The following is a 19910-nucleotide window of genomic DNA, read 5'->3' as shown; positions in this document are numbered from 1 at the left end:
CTAAAAATACATAATTAGCTCCATAAATCGTGAGATTTTAAAAACATCAAACCATGTTATTTTGGTCTGTCTTTTTTTACTTTTTTACTGCCCTTTACTCTTCTTCCAATGTGTCTTACAATTTTAGGCTGAAAAGTCAACCTTTAATGCACACAAAAATGTACGTCTTTCCCTGGCTGCTCAGATGGGAACTCTGCTTACCCTCCCTTCGCCCCCAAGATAGGCAAACTGCCATCCATTTCCAATTACTGCCTCGAGTTTCTCTCCTCCCCTGCCTCGCTGCTCCCTGAGGCTTCCCTCCTTGCCTGGACCTGGCAGCACTGCTTCTCAGACTCCCTCCAGGGCTTCTTCTCTACCCAGATCCCAAGCAGAGAAGTCCCAAGACAGCAGGAGGCAAGAAAGTGTCAGGGTCCCTGGATCCAGCAGCCGGTCTTCATCTACTCCTCCCTCCACTGCCTCTTCCTGTCCCAAGACCCCTCTCTCTGCTATAGGGCTTCCCTTCCCCACTGCTACCTCCAGGGTGGGGGAGCTACCCTTCTATCTCTGCCGCCTCCTAGCCCCCCCCCGCCCATCACCAGGAGCAGCCCTGGCCTACCCATTTTGCCAACCAAGGTGGAAAACATTTTTGGCACCCACCCAGTAACCAAGATCCCCCCAGCAGAGAAGCAAAGGGATGTAGCATCCCCTGGAGGTTGGTGCCCAGGACCACTGCCCCTCTCACCTGCCCTGCCCATCACTGCCCTCTAGTATGCACTGCCCTCGGTCACCCCAGCTACTAAATTGGCTCCTGCTCCCTCCCCCCATTCTCCTTTCAGTGCCTCTGCTGCTCACCACAGTCCCTGACTACCAGTGGGCGCTGGCAGCCCATTTTATTAAGGGCAGCCTGACCGCTACCCGCCGCTGGATTATAGGAAAATGGCGGCCCCCTCACCGGCTTCAGCCCCTAGACAATCACGGGAGACGGCGGCCATTTTGAGTAAGGGATCGTCCCCGAGCGGTCAGCCTTCAGCGCGTTCGCCCGGGACAGGGAAGAAACGCCCACCCGTTCGAATCGCGGTAAACTCGCCAGAGCGAGCGGGAGCGGCCCGCACGCCCGTCGCTCTCCTTGCAGCAGGCACCAGTGCGGACAGTCACGGGGACACTGCTGGACACGCGAGCGTGCGCGGGACCCTCCACAGTCCCCCGGCCAAACCAAGCCTCTCGGTCGGCCCCGGGCCCCCCCCCACAGTCCCTGGTGGGATGATCCTGGCTGCACCGCCCGCCGCCACCTCCCCGTGGCTGGGATTGATGGATCGGTCAATCGGCTGCCTCCCCTACGTTGCGTGCCTGTTGCTAGGCAGAACCCGACGCAGTTGCCTTGGTTTCGTCCTCACTTGGCGGCCCTGACGGCGCCCGGGGGTCGGGATTGGGAAACGGCCGGGGACGGGACCTAGAGGGGCCGGTGCTGCCCGCTACTGCCCCGCCTCCGCCATGGAGGCCGAGAAGGTGAGGCGGGTCGGCTGCGCCGGCCGGGGTGCTGCACCCGCAGTGCGCCGCGGCATTGCCAAGAGGCGGTGGCGGTGCGTTAGCGTCCGCCTTGGCGTATAGCAGCGCAGCGCGCACAATGTGCCCCGCCGCCTACCCACATGGCCCACGGGGGGAGCTTGGTGAACCCACAGGAAGGTGGGGGAAACCTCGTGGCAGGAGGCAGGTTCCCCTGCTGCTGTGACCGTTGGGGCACGGGCCTGGACTAGATGGCCTCTCCAGGTCCCTTCCAGTACTGTGATTGGCTGTACCCCTCCAGTGCTGTGCCCTATTCCCCCCCATGGACTGTCCCCCCAGAGTGCCCTCTGCTGCTGTAACGATCCCCCTACGGCCCAGCCATCCTCCCCGCTGTGCCCTATCCCCCCAAGGCTCTTCCCCCCAGTACTTCTCACTGATTTGCCATATTCCCCCCATGGCCCATCCCCTCAAATACCCCCCCATTGCTGCGTCCCATCCCCCCATGACCCTGGTTCTCAGCCCCCCCACACTGCTCCTCTTCAGTTGATGGAAGTGCTCCTGGTGAGGATGCGCACCACTGACAGAAGGAGGATAGTGTGGACATCAAGTTGATCTAACATAGATAGATTTAAGATTGTAGTGTAGATATGCCCTAGGTTGATGCCCCTGTAGTAGAAGGCTAAGGCCATATACAGTATAACATTTTTTGGGGAAATAAATATTGTGGATTATAAATATTATAAGCTCTTTATATTTCTAGAGGTAGTATTTTATTTAATATTTTCTATTTCATAACTACTATTTACTGTTTCTACTTCTGTGGGAGACTTTTTGTTAAGTCTGTGTTATTGTAAAATAGAGTTATTTAATAAAGCACCATCAGCTATAACAAGTTCCCATTGCTACGTCTTCTTTCATGGTACCAAAAATGTCAAGTCATTTTGCCATAATTTGTGCTATTAATACTTTGGGAATCTACATCTTTCAGTTAGTTTGATTAACTATAGTCAAGTTCCTTTACATAGCAAATGTAATGGCTAGGCTTGGCATTCCTATCTAGTATAGTATTCAAGTTATGTCTGGTTAAAATCTTCTATTCATTTATGTACCAATGTACTATTTTCACCTCATCCTTAACCTCTCATGTAGAAAGACTATTAGTAATTATCTTGGTAAGTAAAACTATGGTCCAGTAACTTTTTTCAGATACACAGGCATGTCATGGGAGTCCAGTTGTCGAAAGGTTCAGAGTCAGCCACACTGAAGAGACACTGGTTTCTGAGTAAAGAGAGCCCCTTCCTGCCTTTTTAGTTGTAATGAATCAAAGATATCACAGTCTATGTTTTTCTGCTTAGAGCTGTCAAACAATTAATGCCAAACAATATGTATTTTAATTAGCAATTGAACCATCTAATACAAAGCACCTCCCTGTAGCTCCTTGATTTCAGTAGTTTCTCTAGTTATGTGTTTCTGTTTCCTTTTCCTTTCTTTGTTGAGACCAAAGAATCTTCTTTTATGCTTTTATCTTAAATAGCTTAAAGTAACAAGATCAGCCTGGTCAGACTGAGTTAGCATGCAACTCAGCTGTCTTCCTTTGCTGTACTTTAGGAGGCTGATCTTCAGATGAAGTACATTGTCATAGCTCCATCAACTTCAATGGAACTATGACATTTTACAGCAGCTGAGTATTTGCTCCCAGAAACTTCAAGACCTAGCTCAAATGTTAATCAGCTCTCACTAGGAAGTCTCCAAATTCCTTCAGAAAAGTAATGGACTTCTTGGGCCATTTCTTACACCCTGTACACCTCCTGAAATCTTTTATAAAGATGATTTGGGTTTGCCTAGAAATTGGAGAAAGAAGCAAAATGCCCCAAAGGACTCTGGTAGGTAAGTCTTTCCATAAGACTTTCAATATTCTTAATTTTTAAAATACTGTTTCCAAAGATAAAACACCAAATCATGATCTCAATTTATATTAAGGTTCCAATTATAAATAGCTTATAAATGATTAGCAAATGATGAATAGATGTTTTAATGCATGGTTAATCAATTGTTATAGATGGCTGTGGAATCCAGCAGGTCAATCGGTTGTTTATACGCATATCTTGTAATCATCTATGACACCTTCATTAACGTGCTTACAACTATAACACATACATCTCATGTCTAAATATGTTTTTAACATTTAAGCATTTATTAATGCTTTATAAACCATTTATTGGGGAACCATAATAGAAGGTGTGACCTAAATAAAAAAACTACCTTATGCTTGGCTAGAATCAAGAATTAATTTTTCATTGATTCGCCTAGTCCTTGTTCAACATAAATTTTCCTCTATCAGGGTTTTCAGTCTTCTGGCATTTATTTTAAATGCATCTTAGTGGGCAATAATCATTCATTTTATTGGTTTTCAAACAGATTTACTTCTGCGAACAATGCTTCACAATGTTGGTCTATCACTAATATTAGGGCTATTTTTTTTCCACAGAGAGTATATTTTCAAAATTTTCACTCTTGTGCTCATTTTAGACTTTCTGCCAGAACCTTGTCAGAACTCTGAATGTAGTATCTATCTATTAGGTTGTATTTCTGAGTACAATGTGAATACTATACATTATTTGGAATCCTCCTGTAGGTACAGCACCATTATGTACAATTGCTCTCACACTATGCCATGTATTTGTGGTGTATGTTTGAATTTTATTTTATATTATTTTTATGTATTGAATTTTATTTTACGTTTGTTTGGTGTATGTTTGAATGATATGTTTTAACTCTAAAATAATGTTCATGTAGTAATGATTATAAATAGAAATTAATTTGTAGGAATACAATACAATATTATTTCAGTTAATACAATTATTGTTTTCCATTAGACAGTAATGGCAAGGAGAATAATATTAATAAACCATGCCCAAACCAAATATAAAAATTATAAAGGACCACGCTAAATAAGGTAAAATACCTAAAAGGAGGTTAAAAATATTTTTAGAATTTTGTATCTATTTTACTAAAATGATTTAGATTATTTAAAGTGAAATAGTTTAAAAAATCTAATATACTTTTCACTCTTTATGCTATTTATTTACTTATTGCAATTTCACCAACATATACAATAACAATAAACTAATCAATATCACCTTTATTCATTCAATTGTGAAGTTCTGTACAAGAGACTCAGAACTGTTAATGTGTCAGTCCTGATATGAGTTAGGGTATGGTGAGCTCTCTTCCTATTGGCATTAAGGGACTCCTAGGGTCACAGGTATATCTACATTGGAAGTGTAATTTCCAACTCAAGTTGACATACCTGTGCTAGCTCTGATCGAGCTAGCATGATAGAAATAGGAGTATAGCTGTGGTTGCTCAAGCCACCCCAAGTATGGTCCCATCTGAAATCCTATGTGGGTACTCGGGCAGCTAGTCTGTCCTGCTGCTCACATCGCCATGGATTCACTTCTGCTTTTAGCTTATTTGATCATAGCTAGCATGGGTATGTCTGCTTGAGCTGGAAATTACGCCTTCCTAGCTCCTGTGTAGACATAACCTTTGATCTCTCTCTCTCACCTGAACGTTATAGATATTTTCTTTGCATTTTTTCTGCCTTTTTTAAACTTTAGAAATATCAAGAATTTCAATTTATGTTGTCCCTGTTTTTGCTAGCAGTCTCCTTGGAGAAGCCACAGAAGTAGATTGGGCTCTTTCTCAGTGCATTGTTTAAAGGCTGGGTGTGTTGAATTTTAACAAAAAGATCTTTTAATCCAGTTGTTAGATAAAACTAAGGCAAATAAAAACCCAAGTCTCAAAAATCACATCCCCTCTCAGTTAACCAGGTTTAACTTCTTTGATACCTGTGATATCATCCTGCATGTCACTATTTCATAAAGTCCTCTAGAAAAAATATAGGATAGACAAGGCCTGAATTTCTAATGTAAATAAGAAAAAAAAGCCCACCCACAGCTGAAGGCCCCTCCCCAGCCTAAGGGGAGGAGCTACTGAGCCCAGAATGCAACTAATTATGGGGGGCAACTAATGAAAAAAGAGGAACAGGTGTGGAGGTCAAAGGGTTGAAATTAGGGAACCTGAAAAGGACACTGAGCAAAGAACCCTGGACATCTCCCACTGCTCCTCAAAGGTATCTAGGGAGCCAGTGGATGTGGCCCAGAGGAACTCTGCCCAGATACATGAATGAATAGAGGAACAACAATAAGCCCCATAGTCACAGACCACCCCCTCAGCCAACATCCTCTCCCTGGTGTTATAGATGGCTACTTTAGCAAGCGCGAGGAGGAGGTTGCTGAGGAAGTCTCGCAACTTCATGAGGCCATGGATAAGGTGTGCAAAAATCAGGAGGTGTGGGGAAATGTGCAGCCAAAACCTTAAGAGAAAGTTCTGGAGGAGTCAGTAAAAAGGCTGCAGCCTGGCGCACTGCAAGTAGACATGTGCCAGGGTTTCCCTCACACCGCAAAAGAGGCAGGTAATGGGAGTACATGTCTGTGCTCACAGCTCCATGAAGGAGCCACAAACTAATGTCCCTGGGCCATCCTTGATAGGTGGCAAAAGGTCCCGCCACTTAGTGTCAGGGTGAGACACAAGAGTGAGGAAGTGAAAAGTATGGAGCATGAGTGTGTACAGATGTGCCCTTGGTGCAGTTTGAAAACAAACCTCGGGGTGTGTGGTCGGAGGACTGGGGCAGGGTGGAGGGGGGGCTCACAGGGCAGGGGCCGTTGAAAAGATCCAGAGGCCTGGGGTGAGAGGTGTGTGGGTAGCACCCTCCCATAGGACCCACACAAGGTAAACTTGGGAGATGGGCAGTAAGGCTGCCCTCACCTCCTATAGTACACGCAGAGGAGTTCAAAGGGTGGAGAGTCCCATGCGCCAGCCTAGCACCAGGGGATCCACCCAGTCCCAACAGTTGTAGTCCAGGAGATCTCTGATTCTAGTGACTCCTGCCAGGACCAGCCTGCGGGGGTGTGTGTGGACTGGGCTGGGTACCTGGGGGATATTGGAGGGGTACCTAGGGCCTCACTCTTGAAGTGGGGGAGACGACAATGTCACTCATCATCACGGTGACAGGATGGCTGGTGCAGACCCGGAATGTAATGACAGCTATCTGTCAGCGCCTCACTGCAGGACTCTCCCACTCCCCAGGACTGGGAGCCAGGGCCTGGGTGGTGGGATCTGGCAGCTGTGAGAGACCAATCAGATGCAGATGCAGGGGAGGGACCAATCGGGAAATGGACCAATTGGGGCTCTTTCTGAACTGCAACATATGCTCGGCAAAAATCCTAGACATTGCTTCTTATTTGAGAAATCCGTCCGGACAGAGGATCAAAATAGAAGCAATGTCCGGAAAAACCCAGATGTATGGTAACCCTATTTATGGAACATTACTCGACAATAAACTTTCTTAGTCAGTTTAATGGGAGTATGCAGTAACTTAACTTTAATTTTTTTGTTCTCCAGTGCTCAGAAATAAAGTAAAGAGGACTCACTGCAGTGTGCAAAATCAGCTTTCCCTTCTGGTGGTGGAAATAGTGAACTTGATATATTTTGCAATACCTAGGCACACTTAAGCAAGTTAATGGTGATGTAATTAAAATTAAATGGAACATACATATTTATAAATGGCTTCATTCCTTTGTTAGAAAAATGTCCATTGATAATAAATAAAGTGGTTATTCTGTACCTGAATGCAATCATCCTATCTTTAGCATGTGTGTATCATTCCTTTTCTAGAAAAGAACCAAAGAAGATACTTGGAAATCAGATGAACTTAAGAAACATCTTAAGGTAAACATTTTTTATAAATTTGTTAGAATAAATTTAGACATTTTTGGACTACTTTCTTTAGTAAAATTAATGTGACCAATGTTATATTTTAGGATTAAGGTTATATTTTAGGATGCAAAGACACCCCGGTCTTCTTAGCTCAGATTTAGTTGGCTTTGTGGGAGAATTTGAACATTGTATTTAAGAAAAACAATCTTCTAAACTTAGGAAGCAATTAATGCATATTTTATTTAGTTATACAGAAACTACACTGGATGGCACATGTATGGTACATGGACCAGATCATTGATGATGATTACTTTTTCTGTTCAGAGCTTGATTCTTCATTTTTCATGAATGTTCAGAGCATTAAAACTAGTTAGTTCTGTTACACCAATGGAAATAAATGATAGCCCTGCTTAGTGCTTAGTGTTCTGTGTATTAGATTTGAAAGGTTTTGATGTCAGCAGGAATGACTGAGCCTTTTATCCCTATTAGATAGGCATGATTCCTGCCCAGATGAGCTCACAACCTAAAGAATATAGGGCTAAATTTTCAGACTAGCACAAAAAAGTATGCATATTTGCATTTGTAATTTGTACACATGAATACCAAATTGTGCTAGCAGTCCTGTTAAAATATATGGAAATGACCAGTCATGATCTGAGTTGCCCTTTGTGTATCAATTTACCACAGCTGCAAGCTTACTTGTGGTAATTGTGCACACAAGTCAGACATTTATACATGTGGGCATTTTCACAAATTTCTGGAAACTTGGTTCATTGTTTGTAAATCACTTATGGATTTTTGGGATGAAATATACTATCTGAAAATAAGTTAGTGAATTTTAATTGTGCATCAGGTTTTTTTGTTTTTTTTTACTGTTTTTAGGTATCACAATCAGATAGTCAATCTGAAGATAAGAAACAGAGGGAAAAGAAACTGCAAAGAGATAAAGAAACTCATGACATGGTTGATTACAAAGGATACATACACAAGGATCAAGACAAGGACAGAGGAAAGGCAAAAGAAAGAACAGGAGAACGAGAGAGATTTAAATCTAGTGAAAGAGACAGGGATAAGCTAAGAGATAGAGAAAGGGGAAAAGATCATCATAGAGAACAAGAGAGAGAGAAATTTAAGGAGAAGGACCCAGAAAAAGATGCAGAGAAGGAAAAACATAGTACAAGAAAAGATAGAGAGAGTGATAAAGAAAGAGACAGAAAATATAAGAGGGATGATCTGAAGCAAATGCTTATACAGAATAACCTGAGAGCATATGGAGGAAAGGATAAAGAACAACACAGAAGAAGAGAAAGCAAGGATCAATTGGGTAGGCTGGCTTGCTTTCCTGTGCATACTTTGGAGTATTTCATTTTACAGATAGAAATGGACTGAAACCAAACGCCTGTATGTTCAGGGAGCATAACGTTAATGGGCATTGGGTGCTTAGCTGCCATGTGTGCCTTTGCAAATCTTACTCAATAATCCAGTTTCATTTTCAAGGTTTCCGGGTTCTCAGCTGCCTCTTTTCCTCCCCAATGAGTTATTGACTATAGTAGATTTTGGTGATTAATTGATTCTAATAGAGTGGCTGACTTGTAAATCTCTCTATGAATACAGGACTGCTCTGTTGAAGTCAGGTGCCCGAACTGTAGATGAAATTGCAGTGTAATTATTGATGAGTGATAGTAGAAGGTATCATTGCTCCTACCATCATACAAGGGAATGGAGCTTCTCTCTCAAGGACCTCTCTTTAGGCAAAACCCCAGATACAACCAATCTTGGGATGAAATTTAGGCTCAAGTTTATGTTTTGTTATTTGTTGCCAATATTCCAAACTCCAAAATGGTGATAGTTAGGAATTTTATACAATGTGTGTATGTATTCCATTGGGAGAAGATGGGAGCTCTGTCTACTTGCATTAACATTGCTGGATTCAGGGTCCCTGTCACTGAAATGTGGAATATGTGCCACATACTGCAAGTATACTGGGGGATTTTAGTGTAATAAAGAAAAATGTCTCTAGTAATTTTATATATATAATTTTTTTAGAGCAAGCAAAAGCAAGGGATGAAGTGAAAGAGAGAAGGCATACGGAAAGAAAAGAAAAGGAAGGAAAAGTAAGAAAAAGTTTCATAACAACAAATGATAATGTGAAATATAATGAATAAATTGGATAAAACTCCAGCGCTTGAGTAATCCAAGAAATGCATTTACTGCAGGCTTGCATGTAAATAGTTACAAAACAACAAACAGTATTTGAACATAATTCTTTCATTGTATTTCTTAAAAGGGAAATGTTCTGTAACTTTCAACATGAAAACATTTAAATTTTATTTGTTTTTAACATTTTAATTAATAATCTTGAAAGAGATATGTTGTTCTTCTTTAAACATGCAGCTATCATTTATTTTTGTATAGCATCTTCCAAACAAATGTATTGCAAAATGTTTAACCTATTATTTATTAATGTATTTATTACTAATGTATATATTTGGCATTGGAAGTATACATAGTGCTTTATAGCACTCTGTGCTAAAAAACAAAGAGCGAAATCTCTGCTTGAAGAGTTTATAATCTAAAGGGGAGTTTACCATTACAATGAGCTGTAGAGTCTCCCAGAGGAAGTATTGGAAGCCCTATTGCTAGTGTAATTAGAAACTTCAATGGACACAACACGTGATAATATATTGTGTGGAGAAATCCTGTACTGGCAGGGAGATGGACTAGCTGACCTAATAGTTGTGTCCGTTCCTGATTTCTAGAATCATAGAATTCTAGTACTTCCAACATTTTAATTAAAAATCTTTGGAGAAGTCTCTAACCTCTTTATATATTATTTTTCCTTGTTCCAGAGAAGTGAGAGCAAAAATAGCCTTGGTGAGTTTTTAACATACAAAGATGAAGAAGGTAGACATAGACACAAGTCACACAAAGATCAAGAACTGAATAAAGATAGAGGGAGGAGTCATAGGGATAAAAGAGAACATGAACATTCAGTTAGGGGAGGAAAGGAGAGACCTTCCAAAGAAAGAAGCCATGAATTGTTTGTAAATGACGGGGAAGAAAAACGTGTGTCTAGGAGACCTACAGAAGGATCCTCCATTGAAAACAGAGAAAGACTACCGAGAGCGAATAATGAAAAAAGACAGAGGGAAGAACATGAAAGAAAGAAGAGAGATCTTAAGGTTAGTTTTTGTAAAACTTAAAAATTGTAGTTAACATATTGTTCGAATACGTTATTATTTCATCTAACACCAAGTCTGTCTTGAAAACGCTTTGTTAAAACATAATAAGCAAATACTGATTTCTGGTGAAGTGAACATCCCCAGGTATTGACTCAGAAGGTAAATACTGATTGAAGCTTTGCCTCAAGGGACAATAAATCTTGATATTTCCTGAAATGTATATACTCACACATTCATTCTGAATATCTTCTTCATAAATGCACAGTCTGATAGTCTCTTCATTGTGACCCTGAATTTCTTATTAAAATGCTGAAGGGGAGATTAAGTTAGAGGTCCAGTAAAACAAATTGGCTGGTATTTCCAAAAGAGCCTAAAAGAGTTAGGTGCTCAATTCCCATTTAATTTCAGTGGTTGTTGGGCACCTAAACTCCTCTAGGTTTCTTTGTAAAGCCCACCTATTATTAACATGTTATAAGACATTTGTTGGCCCCAGACCTGTGATTGTCTTTTGGTGCCACAGGCAGTGATTGGGAGAGCCCAGCCCATCTCTCTCTCTGTCTGCCCAGGAGTTGGGGGAACTCTGATCCCAAATGGCACGAGTAGCCCAGTTTACCCATCCCCAATTCCAGGGGCACCATGTGCTGGATCCAGGAGTTATGAGGAGAGCACAGCCCTGTTCCCCAACGCCACCCTCTCACTACTACTGCTCTAACATCTCCCTGGTGTTTCCAGTGTAATATGTGCTGCTGCTGCTGCTTTGACAGAAGTGCGAGCATAACCTTGGAGTGTTCTTTGATTTTGGCATGCTGCCAACATTTTTCTACACGAGTGAAAGGACATGGCAATTTTTAATCTCAGTGGAATTTCATGGGTCAAAGCATCACTTATGTAGTCCAAGGGGATTCCTCCTGCCGAATATCAGAGGCCTGCTGCAAACAATGGAGGTGTGAGAGCTTCTCAAAGAAAGGTTGGAAGATTCTTTTGTAATGGAAAATGTAGGGAGCTACCACCTCCCCCTAAATTCCATGTCTTCATCATTGACCTAATTAAAATGACTGACTATCAGCAAATTTTTCAGCGTTTGTGTAGACTTAGAAATTTACTGAAATATCTATTTTAGAATATGTAAACCCTTGTGTGGAGATGCTCAGCTATTTCGGTATATTTACAAATGTAGACTAGCCCTTAGTGTAGAGAATCTAAGTGATAAATTCCACCTTGGCTGGTGCAGCATGAAAAGCAGAGACAATGTCAGAGCCTCTGCTACAGGGATCCTACTGGTCAGGACAGGATTCCTCAAAAAGAGCCAGAAGCACATGCAGTAGATACTTCGCTGCTTCTCTGAACAAGTGCGCTGTAAGCTTCCATCAGATATATAATAATGAAAGAAATATATATGCTAACCCATAGTTCTAATAAGTCAACCAGGTTCCCTCAGGTTCTTGAGCATTATGAGGTGATTCTGTCCTGCTGATTGCACAAATGGAAGATGTTCACAATCCCCTCTCCTCCATTTGTGCACAATCACAGCATGGAGTAGGATGTAGCCATAAGGATCACTTCCAAATGTTCAGCATTTTCAAGGCAGGTTCACATTATACATGTTCAGCATTTGCTTAATTGATGTTTCTGCTATCTATTTTCTTTGCTTAACGTAATTACTTTCTTTTTGATAGGCCTCATTCTGACATCACTGCACATGCAGAGCTTCCTACAACTAACGGAGCATAAAAATGGACAGCACAAGATGACTCATGATTTACTAATGGAATATAACTGCTTATGTTACAACCTCTTATACTGCTGCTAATATTTTATTACAAGTTCATATACATTATTTCCCAGATTTCTGACAATGTGAATAAATATGAATTATGCTAATCTTTCAATTTTTTACAGATCAGTGAGCACAAAACACAAGGAAGGAGCTTAAGAGAAGAAGAAGAAACCAGCCATCAGCATGAAAGGTACACTCATATATTTAACATTACTCTATACTGTACAATATGTGTTGCTTGTATGAAAGTCACAAGGAAAAGATATAGTTCACTACTCAAACATTGTTGAGCTCATTGTCACTCAATAATAAAAATGTTTTAATTACAGATAATTTATGATGTGCATCACAATCTTTTGGGAGTCATTTTGTATATTAAAATTATTACAAAATCTATATATTATGCCCTAAAAAGGTGATTTGTTAAAGTTTATATTCAGACTCTCCCTCCAGTTAAATTCTTTTGACTTTATGGTTCAGAGCAGTGAGACAAAGACTTGCAAAATATAGGTCAATTTGATCCTTGTACTTAAATTGTGAGACAGTCCAGGAACCTTCAGAGCCAGACATCTGTTTGTCTGTCACCTGACAATTTTTCACATAGTCATGTGGATACTTGATAAGGTCCAAGGTAAACTGTGAAGCACACCTTTTATTATTTCTTTGAATTATAGATGTCCTTCTTAGCTGCAAGTCTGACATGGAATTTAAATTATTAATTAGACAGCAATGTCAATGCTACATATACAGATTTCCAAGGAAAAGGGTCTAGATTTATCCTGACAAGGAGGGGTAAAAGATCTGGGTGATATGCATAAATTATTTGCTCTGGTGATCATGGAGTTTACACATATATACTGAAGGCAGAATATAGTTCTTTTTGTATTCTTTAGTGATTCAGCCCTATCAAATCCCTACACAACCTTCTGGACTATAATGCTAGACATAGTTTCAGGCAGAGTCTCATTGCTGGGTTTTAGCTTAGCTCTTTAGTGAAAGATTGGTAGGATTTCCTGACTTCTGAGGGCAGTGGTAGTGAGGTAGTGCATGAGCCTTCACTTGACATCCCTACTAGGTATAAATGCAGTTGCCTAAACATTCTAGTCAGTTCCCCTTGATCTTGGCCAGCGTATCATCCTGTGAGTTTTGCCTTCTGAACAATCAAAGGTAATGATTGTAACATTTCCTGATCACTGTTTATATCTATTGCCGTGGTACCAGATGGCCAGAAGACAGCCTGGCTTGCTGTCTGCTCTGCCACCCCTATTATCATAGAAAAAATTGTTTTAAGAACTGAGGGATTTTCACCTGTCTTTCCCTGTGGAGATATGACCCAGGAGTGAAGAAACTTGTCAGAATGTTATCTTCAAGGAAGCAGAATTATAGGGAAGTAATTTTTCTTCCTGACTTTAAATTCTCAAGGCCATGTAACTAAAGTGGTTTCTATTCCCAGGATTGTGGGAATCCATCCCACTTTTACTTTCACTCCTCTCTTTCTTCATACCCTTACGACCATTCCATAATATGTCTCAACAACTGGCTTGTTGCTTTGGCTGAAGAGGGCTGGACGTTCTCCATTTGAAATCTATAAGCTCTGCCTCCAAAATAATCAGAGGACAGCTAAAGAACAGCACAAATTGTTGCTTTTCTTCCCTTCCTCGGGAACTGACTGTGGTGCCTCCTTGCTTCTCCTAACCCCAAAATGAAGGACCAGGTTTGAATCTAAATCTCTGGTCTCCAGCATAAAAGCACATTGGCAGGCCAGGCCCATTTTTGATATGTTGCCAATAATGTCAGTAATACTCAGTAAATGTACAGGCCTAACTCTTTCTCCTTAATTTTTTTATATAATTACCACTCAGGGATAGCAATAGGGCGTTTGTGCAGTTCTTTGCTGATTAATCCCTTGGCTCTTAGCCTATTGGCACACATCACCTCTGATGCTTGCAGGAAGAAGCTAAGAATACTGGCTGTTAGGTTTTGTTGCTGAAGTATTTAAGTTTATTGGACTGCATCAGCACTTTTTAATATAAAACAACCCTTTCCCCCAACACAGTATTTTCCTCTGACTTAATGCAGATTCATAGTGATATTCTGTTTATTTCTAGGAATGCAACAGATAAAGGAGAGAACATTGAAAGAGAAAAAAAAGAGGACACAAGACAAAAGGTAAAACTATTTGTTTTGGGGTATTAGAATGAAGGGATATTTTTAGAATTAGCATGTAGTATAATAATTACTATATGTAATATAATGCATCTAAAAAAATCACAACAGGATGTGATTAAAATAGATATGGTAATTTATATGTATATTAAAGATTTCTTAAATAACTTTGGTGTTTCAGGATGAAGCACAGGAAAATTTATTTATTCTTTATCAGTGTACTTAATGTTTTAACATAATTATTTAGGACTAGATTCCTAAAGAGACTTAGGCAGTATGAAGCTGAGGTTGCAACACCTAACTTTTAGGTGCCTAGAAATCACAGGGCAGCACTTTGATTCGCACAGATTGACTTAGGCCCTTAAGCTCCCTATACAATGAATGGGGAGAGATAGGTGCCTTAGACCAGGAGTTCTCAACTTCTTTCCTTTTGAGGCTCTCACAGCATGCTATAAAAACTGCTTAGCCCACTTGTGCCCTAACCACTTTTTATGCATACGTGGTAGATTAAAAGCCAGGGCCGGCATTCGGGTGTAGCAAACGGCAGTTGCCTGGGGCCCCACACCATCGGGAGCCCTGCAAAGCTTGTCTGGGCTTTGGTTTCAGCCCCTGGCGGCTTGGGCTTGGGCTTCAGCCTTATGCAGCAGGACTCAGGCTTCGGCTTTCTGCCCTGGGCCCCAGTAAATCTAATGCCAGCCCTGCTCTCTGGTTTATTTTGGCGGACCCCCTGAAACCTGCTTGTTGATCCCGAGCGGGCCTCAGGCCCCCCAGTTGAGAACTGCAGCCTTAGACTGTGGTCCACAAAAGTCAGCACACTAGGCAGGGAACTACCTAAGGTAGCCAATGAGAAATGCTAACCAGAAGAGCATGTTCTAAGCCCTGCTTCTCTTACGGAGATAGGTGCTTAAGTGCAGGCTGCAGGGAGGTGCCTATTTCTGCGAGCGATCCACAACTTGGAACCCCTTTCCTGGAATTTGTCAGCTTAGGCATCTAAGGTGTTTCTTGTGTGAATGTTAGACAGGCGCCTAACTGAACACAAACCAGTTGGAGGAGGTGATGGTGGCACTTACCTTATAACATTTAGCTTAGTGGTTAGAGCACTTACATGGGACATGGGAGGACCCAGGTTCAAGTTCCCCCTTCTTCCTGAGGGTTGAAAGGATTTGAACAGGGGCCTCCCACCTCTTAGGTGAGTGCTCTAACCACTGATCTATTAGATAGTCTGATGTGGTGTACCCTAAATTTCTCATGTTGAAACTACTCCACCATGGATGACTAATTAAAGAGTAAGTGGAGCTGGGAAATAGACCCTTGGTCTACCACAGCCCAGGTTGGTGCCCTAACCATTGAGCTGCGGAGTCATTTTTCCCCTCCATCTCCCCACCTCGTACTATGCCCAGAGGCAGAAACTTTGGTGTCAAGGAAACTTTTACCCTCAAAATGTAGTAGCCTGCAGAATTTGACAGGCACTTTATGGATTGCAGTGGAGCCTAAACCCCAGGCCTAGCTGCCAAAGTCGGGGGTTTAGGTGTCTAGGTGCCTTTGTGAATCCCACCCTTACTCAACATTTTTTCAAAATCTTACAGGCTTTGGAAAAATATTCCCAATAAGGTGGGAGAATTTTCTGATGATACATTGCATGAAAAAGTCCATGTATCTATATACTATATAACAATTCTATTCTTCCTCTAAGTAGTTGATATAGGCAGAGAAAATGTGATGTTAGCTAAATGGAAAGCAATTAGCATCTTATTCTATTTGTCATGAGACCCTCAATGTAATTCATATCTGTCCAGTAAAATAGTTGCCACAGAAAGGATATAAAAATTTTAAATATCCAAAGAATAAGATCAGGGCTCCTGTTGACCAAAATAAATTAGAGGAATTTTCCAGAACTTCTACCATAACAGTTATTTGTTTATTTCACCCAGGTTTGTGTACCAGTAGCTCACCAAGACATAACTTTTAACTACTGAGACATTTAACTATATTTCAAACAGCAAGATTATGGAGGAGAGAATTCTGTAATGTAGGGATTATATCTCAGAAACATCCAATAAATTCTGTTTTGGAATACTGTGCCAGCAGCTACATATATGGAATTATGGTCCCTACCTTTTGGCAAGTAAATCCTGTTCCAACACCTATTGAAGTCAATGGATAGACTTCCATTGACTTAAGTCCATTTGGTTCAGGTGAGAAGTAAAGAATGATGGTCAAGGATGTATTATAAACTAATTTAAAAAGAAACATTTATGAACTGGTGTCATTTTTAAGTAACCTACATAACTTTAGTAAGTGAGTAATAGAATATTTTTAATACAATGTTAAGATTACACTGTTATTTATTTTTTAAAAAGTCAGCTCATAAAACATTGAAGAAAGTAAAGAGTTATGGTTCTTTCAGCAGTTAAACTTTTTCACCTGGCACTTATGTAGTATTTTGTGGGATACACTTGGAAAAAAAACCCAATCAGAAATAGAAAATACTACATATGTGCAATGTGGACAAGCCAATGTTGTTGTAGGTTCCTTGGCCTTCACCCCTGGGCCTGAGCAAACTGTGCTTGCTGCAGGATCTCGGTTGTCCTTCAATACTGGCATCATCTGGTGCTTGACTTCGTTCCAGATGTAACTTAGTGTGACCTCAGGGTTGCTTTAAGCTATACCAATTGGTAATAAAGCCCAAGAAGCCAGCCAGGAATAGGAACTTCTTTGAATACGTGTCAGTGTAGACCTCACTGTAGGTGCACTTGTGCCTCACGTGTATGAGATCAAAGTCTTTTGAATAGCAGTGTCAAACAGAGCTGTAGATGTGCTTTGTGTCTCCTCATGCTCCTATGCAAAGGCATAGAGGATGGAGTGAATAAACCCTCCCACAGTTCCCTCTTACCATCAGTGGCAGCGAGATGGAACCTGGCAAGTACTTGACCCACTAGTCTCTACCTCTGGCTAAATCTTCTCAAAAGTCTTTTAAACTTTCAGAACTCTCTGACTCCTCTAAAAAGAATCACCATGAACTTGACCCATCTGGACAGAATTTTATCAGGCTACCCTATACTGACCACATGGTACATCCCACCTTGTGCAGACCTCTCTGTACAGGGCACCTGAACATAGCAGATTCTAAACCTGTGGGCTTCAAGCCCTGCCCTTCCTGCAGTAGATTAATTCCATTAGATGAACACAGCAGATGCTTCTTTTGTTTTAAGGGAGATGTATATTGCAGATAGATGCTCGGTATGCCAGTCACTCTCTTTCAGTACACATAAGTTGCAGAAGTTGCGATTGAAGCTTCATCTACAGGAGTAATCTATGAAGATCTTCCGATCTGGAGGAGACCGGTACCAAACAAGCCAGCTTCATTGAGCACCCTGTTTAATAGACACACAATGCCTAAACCAGCATGCAGAAAATGGCGTTGAGAAAAGACCTGGCACCTGCACTCACTCAGCTGGCACTGATGCCAATGCCAATATCTCCAGTACCAAAGGCTGGCAAAAAGTGAGTCTGCCTCAAACACAAGAGGCAGAAACTCCAGACAGAGTTTAGTGTCTTCCCACAAGGACAGACCTCATAGGGTCTCTATGGAGAAAATCACTAAGCATCACATGGCATCGAAGGCTAGTGTTAGGGAGAAGCCTACCACAGCAGCATAGAGAAAAAGTTCACTGGCACTGATCCCAGCACCGATGGCACAACCTTTGACTTCGATGCATACAGCCAAATGAAGGCTACCAACTAAGCTTCTGGAAGAACTGGGAATGACCTCTGTACTGATGCACCTACTGATACCAGTGCAGACCTTGGTACCACAAGTGCTGTGTGCCTTGGTCCCATCCCTAGAGGAGCTTTGCTCCTCCTGTCCATCACCAAGGCATATCTTCTCATCTTCTTCAACCAGAGAACCCTTTTTTCTGAGATCTGTGGGCAACACTATAGAAAAATTAGTTGACTCTCCCTACAGAACTTAGCTGCAATCACATCAGGAAAGGCATTGGACTGACTAATATCAGACAAACCAGCTATATCCTTATGGCATGCTGCCATGGCCTTATTGGGCTTACTGGGGTCCTCATAGGTGTCTAGGAGCTGATTTCTACTACATTCTAAGACAAGAAAGAGATCCATCTCCTGAGTAGCATCTCTGGCCAACCACTGACACCAGAGGGAGGAATTCCAAGAGCCACCAGACCTGGAGCCACCACAAAAACATCTTATTTCACCATCTGAGAACCTTTCATCCTTGTCTCCTGATGAAGTGGTGCCCTCAGCTCCAGTACTAGTGCAGGATGACTTTAAGTCATGTGAAAAACTGCTCATGAGAATTACAGAAAATCTAGAAATAGAATAATCTATTATAGAAGAAAAATCTCATAAAAGTTATTTTACATATTGACAAACAGCCAGGATCATCCTCCTGATAAATGAAAGAGTACTCAGCTCCACTAAGGCTTTATGGCAAACACCTGCCATGATAATATCCACCAAAAAGAGGGTACGAAGTTCCTGAAAAGGATTCAAATACTTTCATGCCCATCCCAGTGTGGGCTTCTTGAACTCAGCAGGGCAGAAAAAATCCAAATTGAACAAAAGCATCCTTGGGAACAAAGACCCAAAAAAGCTCTGTTTCTGGGGAAATCCTGTTTCTCTGTTTCCCACTAATTATGGGTGGCAAACTATCAGGTCCTTCTGGCCAAATATGACTTTTTGACCTGGAATTGAGTGACACACTTTCTATCAAAGCTCCCACTTTAGAACAAGGAAGAGCTCAGAGAAATAATCTAAGAAGGCCAATTCATGGCCAACACAGCCCCACACTCAGCAATGGATGTTGCTGACACCATGGCATATCTATGGCCATTGCAATAACTATGAACAAAGAATTATGGCTTCATGAATTGGTTACTCTCAGGGAAGTATGAGTCATTATTGAAAACTGGTGTTTTGAAGACATGGAATTGTTCTGTGCACAGAAAAACTGTGCTACGCACTCCTTAAAAGACTCTAAGGCCACCTTGTTTTTCATGGAATTAATATCCAAGTCCCTTACCACAAGCTGTACTCGCATCAACCCCAGAGAAGACAAAAGATGCCATCTTATTATACCAGACAATGTGATGATCATGCTAAGAAGGAAGCTAGGTACAACAGGTCCCAAGCCTTCTTCCTTCATAGCAATGCACCCGGCTCCCACATTGCGTCAGCAAATTTGATGGGACTGTCACGAGACCCAAGAGCATCAGCCCAGAGAGCATGACCTTTGGAAGTGCCTTGTCCCATTCTGTCAGGCATAGTGTGCCATAACATTGGACAGATGAGTGGTAGAGATGATTGCTAATGGCCACCCTAAACAGTGTCATTCCTCATTCCCCGTCCCTGCCCCCTTTTTTGGAATCCTTCTCACGAGAGCCTATCATAAACAGAAGTGGCTTTGTTGCTTTGTCTAGGGAGCCATCGAGGAGGTGTCAGAATTCCAGGCAAGAGGCTTCTACTTCCAGTATTTCCTTATCCTGAAGATG

The 19910-nt window shown here is 41.6% G+C and overlaps 1 protein-coding gene across 4 annotated transcripts in view; it reads left to right on the top strand.

The window, feature by feature from the left end:
- The first annotated feature begins 1249 nt into the window (after positions 1 to 1249).
- DYNC2I1 (dynein 2 intermediate chain 1) overlaps positions 1250 to 19910 on the top strand; it is a 54690-nt gene continuing 36029 nt past the window's right edge. For 3 of the 4 annotated variants that reach the window (XM_067542692.1, XM_067542693.1, XM_067542690.1), the window contains exons 1-7: positions 1250 to 1485; positions 7222 to 7275; positions 8146 to 8587; positions 9310 to 9377; positions 10113 to 10445; positions 12345 to 12412; positions 14331 to 14391. In XM_067542692.1, the coding sequence (XP_067398793.1) occupies positions 1471 to 1485; positions 7222 to 7275; positions 8146 to 8587; positions 9310 to 9377; positions 10113 to 10445; positions 12345 to 12412; positions 14331 to 14391 (1041 nt within the window). In that variant the 5' untranslated portion in view covers positions 1250 to 1470. The remainder of the gene's footprint in view (positions 1486 to 7221; positions 7276 to 8145; positions 8588 to 9309; positions 9378 to 10112; positions 10446 to 12344; positions 12413 to 14330; positions 14392 to 19910) is intronic. The other variant, XM_067542694.1, reaches the window with a different exon arrangement.

Source organism: Emydura macquarii, unplaced genomic scaffold (assembly GCF_026122565.2).
Source record: "Emydura macquarii macquarii isolate MOO-44397 ecotype Brisbane River unplaced genomic scaffold, CSIRO-AGI_Emac_v2 contig_719, whole genome shotgun sequence".
Lineage (NCBI taxonomy): Eukaryota > Metazoa > Chordata > Testudines > Chelidae > Emydura > Emydura macquarii.
This window is presented reverse-complemented; position numbering and strand designations above follow the sequence as displayed.